At 47.1% G+C, this 7187-nt stretch overlaps 1 protein-coding gene across 1 annotated transcript; it reads left to right on the top strand.

Moving 5' to 3' along the window:
- Positions 1-3689: 3689 nt before the first annotated feature.
- On the top strand, positions 3690-6071 carry LOC138944285 (uncharacterized; the record flags this gene model as incomplete). Its single annotated transcript, XM_070315197.1, has 2 exons — positions 3690-3740; positions 5334-6071. Coding segments are annotated over exons 1-2 (789 nt in total), but the record flags the coding sequence as incomplete, so codon positions are not given.
- Positions 6072-7187: the final 1116 nt, after the last annotated feature.

Raw genomic sequence — 7187 nt, 5'->3', positions numbered from 1 at the left:
TCGGAGTTCGGCCGTCGCTCCGGCATCCTCTTAAAGAATCGCAATAGTGGCTCGCGCGCTAGAAGCGGCACGAGGGGTCGCCTTCACCCCCTTTCTAAAAAACGAGTCGCGGCAATGTCGAGTCGCGCCGGAAGGGAAACCGCAACCCCGATCGAACGGAGCGTCATCTCCCGAGCGATCTCGTCGATTCAGTTGGATATCTAATAAGGTTGATTTCAGCCCATTTTCCAATGAGTGTGAGAGAGTCCATTGGAAAGAAAGAGACACTGATATGCATAAAAAGAATTTGTCGGTACCCGCGGAGGGAGATCGGGGATAGGGGAGGAACAGGAGATACGTAGGGCGAGGAGGTAACTGCGGCCCACGATCGAGCCGAGCACCAACTCTTGAACACTATCGGCGACTCGTACCAGCTTTCCCACCGGCCGCGTTTCCCCTCTCACCATACGTACTCCCCCTTTTCTTCCCACTGCCCGATCACCCCACTGCGGTTGCTAATAAAATGTTGTGACATACCTTTGTCTCTTTCTCTCCAATGGTACGTCTCTCACACTCAAGGAAGACATGGGTTGAAACCGACCTTACTATCCTACTGTCGTAACTTATAATATTATCGACAATAATATTCTCTTATTATATTATTGACAATAATATTCCTAGCCCGACTTGGCTTAAGCGACAAAGCCTTTTAATCACGGAACGATCACTAGAGCCGACTTGCTTTGATCATGTCCATATTGTTTTTTTTCGTCTCTTCGGTGAAGCGCGCGATGCCGTAATATTGATAGTGACCACGCCGTGTCCCGAACCTAAGCATCCTTAAACCCTAGATAGAATAAATCCTTAATTCTTGATTTCTTAGAAACTTATAATTCGGCCAGCCTGACACTACGTACGATTTCGTGCGACGCTTGTCCAAATACAAAAACACAAAATACACTATACATAAACGATCAAATAATCCTTATAAGTTAATTGATAAAATAAACTTTGCTTCGTACATTGATCGCAGTCTTCTTCTCCATAATTATGCTTCTTTTTCCAAGTTGAATCAAAGTTACCTCCACGATGGATCCGAAACATTCATTTATCGGCGGACAGTAGCTTTCTATAGATTCCAGATTTTAGTATAACCCTCGTTCATTTTCCTTATTATTCTATTTTTTTCAAAGTTTTTCGGTACGCGCCCGCGCCGCTAGGCGGCTTCGGCGCGGATAACTTTCCCGAATGTGAAAATCCTTTCGAGGTTATAAAGCGAGTGCGTTTGGAGTATTCACTATGATACTATGCAGACGTTGAACGAACTTTGTAAAACACTGCTGCGCATCAACTTTATTTTGGGCTTATACGACGAAAATGAAATTGATTTTATAAAAGAATTACCTATCGAAATATCGAGTAATGTAATGGCAATGCTAGATTGGAGATCTCTTCAATATGTTGCGATGGTTAGTCGCAGCTGGAAACGTGTATCCGAATACGAACAAAGACGAAGAAGAAGACTGTTGCGACGGATTAGCAAAACAAGGAAATGTGCTTCTGCTAAATCGAGAGAAAGAAAAATTTTCGATTCAATGCGAACAATCAAGGGCGATGAAATAACAAACCACAAGTATAAAGGGTCACAGACATTTGCGGCATCCGAGGCGTTGAAACATCAGAGACGAACTAGTATAAGAATTTAAAATTAAAATGTTAATGTAATAAAATGAATAACCGATCAACGCTCTTTGTTGTAAAAAATAATACGAATGGTGGTTAACAGTGAAAATAATATAGTCGTAACTTATAATATTATTGACAATAATATTCTCTTATTATATTACTGTCAATAACATTCCAAGCCCGACTTGGCGTCAGCGAGAAAGCTTTTTAATCACGGGACGATCACGAGAGCCGACTTGATTTGATCACGACCGCATTATCTTTCTTTCGTCTCTTCGGTGAGGCGTGCGATGCCGTGATATCGATAGTGACCACGCCGTGTCTCGAACCTAAGCATCCTAAAACCCTAGATAGAATAAATCCTTAATTCTTGATTTCTTAGAAACTTATAATTCGGCCAGCCTGACACTACGTACGATTTCGTGCGACGCTTGTCCAAATACAAAAACACAAAATACACTATACTTAAACGATCAAATAATCCTTATAAGTTAATTAATAAAATTAACTTTGCTTCGTACATTGATCGCAGTCTTCTTCTTCATAATTATGCTTCTTTTTCCAAGTTGAATCAAGGTTACCTCCATGTTGGATCCGAAACATTCATTTATCGGCGAACAGTAGCTTTCTATAGATTCTGGATTTTAGTATAACCCTCGTTCATTTTCTTTATTAACTATTTTTTTCAATTTTTTTCAGTACGCGCCCGCGCCGCTAGGAGGCTTTGGCGCGGATAACTTTCCCGAATGTCAAAATCACTTTCGAGATTATAAAGCGAGTGCGTTTCGAGTATTCGCTATGATACGGAGAAAAGATGGAGACGTTGAAGGAACTTTGTAAAAGACTGCTGCACATCGATTTTATTTTGGGTTTATGCAACGAAAGTAAAATCGATTTTATAAAAGAAATACCTATCGAAATTTAGAGCACTGTAATGGCAAGACTGGAGATCTTTTCAATATGTTGCGATGGTTAGTCGCTGCTGGAAACGTGTATCCGAATACGAACAAAGACGAAGAAGAAGACTGTTGCGACGGATTAGCAAGACAAGGAAATGTGCTTCTGCTAAATCGAGAGAAAGAAAAATTTTCGATTTAATGTGAACAATCAAGGGCGATGAAATAACAAACCACATGTATAAAAGATGACAGACATCTGCGGCTCCCGAGGCGTTGAAACATCAGAGACGAACTAATATAAGAATTTAAAATTCTTTAGGGACGCGCGCTGTTTTAGCGCGCGATCCGCTATTCCGGCGTCGAGGAAGGATCGTCGGAGGGCGTTCGAACGGAGAGAGGAACGGTTTAGCGGCGATACCAGCGCGCTTATCACTCGAACTAGATAGCGAATTATTAAAAGGTCGTGGAATAAAGAGAGATCGTTATTTTCACGCGAAAGGAGAAATGTTTTTATTGATTTCTTTTACAATATTCTTAATATACTAATAAAAAAATATATGATATATAATAATACAATATGATATAAAATAATACAAATACGTCGATGAGCGTATCACGATTCTCCGAAAAGCAAAGCCTGCAGTTTGCAATCGATCAGATCGTTGCGGTCGAAGTTCTCACTGTCGCCTATCATTGTGGGAATAAGCGTCGAATCGTGAGCGCTTGCCACGATATCGGGGAAATGAGTTAGCTTGTTATCCAGATGTGTGGTTAAACCGTTTAAAGATGCAACGATGCGGTTAATACAAAGTTCCAGATCGAATATATTTATGACGGTACTCTTCGATACAGCCAGATGAACTTTGGGCGTTTCGAGACGGAGTATTTGAAGATTGTTGAGTTTGCCGAATCGCAGCTTTAACTGATCGATGTATTTCGGTGCCGGAGAGCGCTTCTCGGAACGAAAGTATGACATAAGGGTGGATTGTAGGTCGAGCAGTTCCTTCCACATATTCGGCGTTAGCGAAATCTCTTTACCGTGGCAATCTTCAATGATGATTTCCACAAAAGAAGGTCGACTGACGTTAAAGCTGACCTCGAGATGCTTATACGCGGTTTTGGTCAATGGGTAGCACAGTGATGCCAGAATTGAGACGCGAGCAACATGCAACCGAGGTGGAAGGGATAACACACACAAGCGCAAACCGCGTACGTGTGAGCTCGGTGCTTCGGCTAGCTTCGGATAGCAGAAGAGGACAGATATACTGTTTTCTGTCTCTCTTCTTTCTATCGAGCCGACAACTATGGCGACGGGCGTACGGCCGACGGCGACGAGCGATGTGACTCGCTTTTCGATTCTTTATATACATGAGCGTTAAATGTTTTTTTTTTGCAGCCTTTTTATGTCATATAATAAATGTTTTTTCCAACTTTCCTTCCTACATTATACAGGGTGATTCAAAACAACCTTCTGTCCTTACAATGTCATATACTTGACACTATTCTAAGACGACTTTTCCTTTGCCAAAATTTTTTTCGAGGCTTAGTTTTTAAATTATAAGCCAAAATAGTTAACGAATTACGGGCCGCGTACGCGAGGCAAGCAGGGGTGGCGCAACTCACCGTCCGATGCTGGTGATTATGTGAGGCGCTCGCTGCGATCAACTGTTTGCTACATACGATGGAGTGTATGTGTGAGAGAGAACGTATACGCGTATACACACACATACACATTCTTTCTCTCTCTCTCTCTCTCTCTCTTTCTCCCTCTCTGTCTCTTTTACACCCATCGTATGTAGCAAACAGCTGATCGCACACACGCACTCTCTTTCTCTCTTCTTTGTCTCTCTCTTTTATATCCATCGCGTATAGCAAACAGCTGATCGCACACACGCACTCTCTTTCTCTCTCTCTCTCTCTCTCTCTGTCTTTCTCTTTTACATCTATCGCGTGTAGCAAACAGTTGATCGCACACATGCACTCTGTCTCTCTCTCTCTCTCTCTCTCTCTCTCTCTCTCTCTCACACACTAATTCTTACCTTTTATGTAGTAATTCGTTGCCCTCATACGACTCAATAAGTAATACTTTCGTATGATAGAACGAGTAACTAGCAAACTTTTTTCACTCATAAATTGTACCACTTATCTTTTACGAACTTTTACGAATTAATCTACGCACTTTATCGATAAATTGAATTTATTAACTATTATAACGGTTAATCACAATTTACCGATTACTACCGATTAATTATTAAAATATCTCGAAGAAAGAAACGCGTTATTCGATGCGGAAACTGCGCGACGACAACAAGCAAGTTATATCGGTACTAGCGTTGCCGGCATGCCGGCTGCCAGCTGCCGAACAACTGAATGTATCACATTACGCGTGATCGACGCGGACGCTATCATGTGTCCCGTGATCGGCTAAAGCCTCCGACATTGTAAATTCGATAGTTTCGAAAACATAAAACTATAAAATATCAAAATATAATGACGTATAATAACATCGTTTTTTTTTAAATAAATTCAGTTTATCGATAAAGTGCGTGGATTAATACGTAAAAGTTCGATAAGTGGTACAATTTGTGAGTGAAAAAAAGTTTGCTAGTTACTCGTTGTATCACACGGAAATATTACTTATTGAGTCGAATAAGGGCAACGACCCCCCGCCACCATGGCGGAGGAGATGATGGCCGAACCTGAGGGCCGCTAAACATAGCGGCCCTCCGCCTGATACAGGCGAACCTCAACCACGCCCGCCGGGCGCAGGACCTCTTCCTGCACACCCTGGCGGAGCGTGGTTGCGGTTTAGGGATCGCGGCGGAGCCCTATCGAGTCCCGGTGGACAATCCATGTTGGATTGGCGACGGGGCGGGCTCCGTCGCGATCACGTGGCGCAACGACCCCCTACTCCCCCGCTGTACGCCCATTGAGGCGGGACGGGGAGTGGTGGCGGTGCGTTGGGGGCCCATCTCCGTTGTGGGATGTTACATCTCTCCGAATGTAGACCTCGCCCACTATGAGGTGTTCCTGGACGGGGTGGCGGCCGTTTATCGCCGCCAACTGCCCCGTCCGGTCATCGTGGCCGGGGACTTCAATGCGAAATCAACGCGTTTGGGTTCCCGGTTCACGGACGCCAGGAGCGGGGTCCTGCAGGACTGGGCGGCGGCACTCGGCCTGTGTCTTTTGAACACAGGGTCGAGGAGCACCTTCGTGCGGTGGCAGGGGGAGTCGGTCCCGGATTTATCCTGGGCCACCCCTGCTGCCGCGCGATTCGTTAGTAGCTGGCGGGTGGCGACGGAGTGTGAAACACTGTCGGACCATCTCTATATAGAGATGGTCCTCACCGCCGCCCGCCACGGGGTGCTCAGCCGCTCCCAGGGCTGGGGGGGTGCCCGGCCACGGAGATGGGCCCTGCGGAAGTTAAACTCGGACAGGCTAATCGTGGCCGTCCTCGCGGATGATTGGCCGTGCCCGGGGGGTGAAGAGCGGGGGATACAAGAGGAGGTAGATTGGTTCCGGGGCGCGATACGCGACGCTTGTGATTTCGCGATGCCCCGGACCAACCCCCGCCCACGGAGGGCGGCGTACTGGTGGTGCGAGGAGATTGTCGAGCTTCGGCGCTCCTCTGTGGCCACCAGACGCCGTTTCATAGTCTTACCTATCGTCTTGTTTAGCTTTAGCGTATCGCACGCTATCTTCGCGGTCTCATTCAGTTAATCTCAATCGTCGAACGAGTGCTGCTGCCTCCTCATTGTCGCATACATTATCACTCGTTTTTTCTTGTTCGTAGGCTTCGACGTTCTCCGTCAACAATGAAGCGCTTAACGGATGGATGGTCTTTATATACTCGCGTAGAAATCGCTTCTTTTACTTTCGCGCGCGTCCTCTCTTATATTCAATTTTTTTTAAATGATGACGTGGTCGCTCTAGTCGTCCTCCTCGTTGATCTTCTCTCTCTTGGTCGCGTCGCTGAGGCGACTGAGGAGATCGTGCAATTGTCTTAGCAACCCGTCCGTAGGACACTCGACACCGAGCGCGTGTAAATTGAAAGGACCCGCTGAGGTCACGATATTCGTCAGTAGTGATACTATGCGGGTTCTAAGCCATGGTTTTCTGAGGGGGGGTGAGGGGAGGACCGGCGCGGGGGGGTATGACGTCACGGGGGGATGACGTCACGGGGAGGGGGTATAACGTCACGGGGGGGATGACGTCACGGAGGGTATGACGTCACGGAGGGTATGACGTCACGCGGGTGGACTGCGGCGGAACGTTAGGCGCGGGGTCCGCGGGGTGGGGAAGGGGGACCGCGTCGGAACGGTTGGCGCGGGGTCCGCGGAGAGGGACCGCGACGGAACGGTAGGCGCGTGGTCCGCGGAGAGGGGGAGGGGAACCGCGGCGGAACAGTAAGCGCGTGGTCCGCGGAGAGGGGAAGGGGGACCGCGGCGGAACGGTAGGCGCGGGGTCCGCGGAGAGGGGGAGGGGGACTGCGGCGGAATGGTTGGCGCGGGGGCCGCGGAGAGGGGGAAGGGGGACCGCGCGAAACCGATAGGTGAGGGGTCCGCGGGGAAGAGGAAACGCGAAGGTACGATGCCGCGAGTAGGTGTTAGAGAGATAGCGCGA

This window comes from Polyergus mexicanus, unplaced genomic scaffold (genome assembly GCF_030449975.1).
Source record: "Polyergus mexicanus isolate NDT 795.1 unplaced genomic scaffold, iyPolMexi1.0 SCAF_142, whole genome shotgun sequence".
In the NCBI taxonomy this organism is placed as follows: Eukaryota; Metazoa; Arthropoda; class Insecta; order Hymenoptera; family Formicidae; genus Polyergus; species Polyergus mexicanus.
The sequence above is the reverse complement of the archived record's forward strand: the minus strand, read 5'-3'. Positions and strand labels throughout refer to the sequence as shown.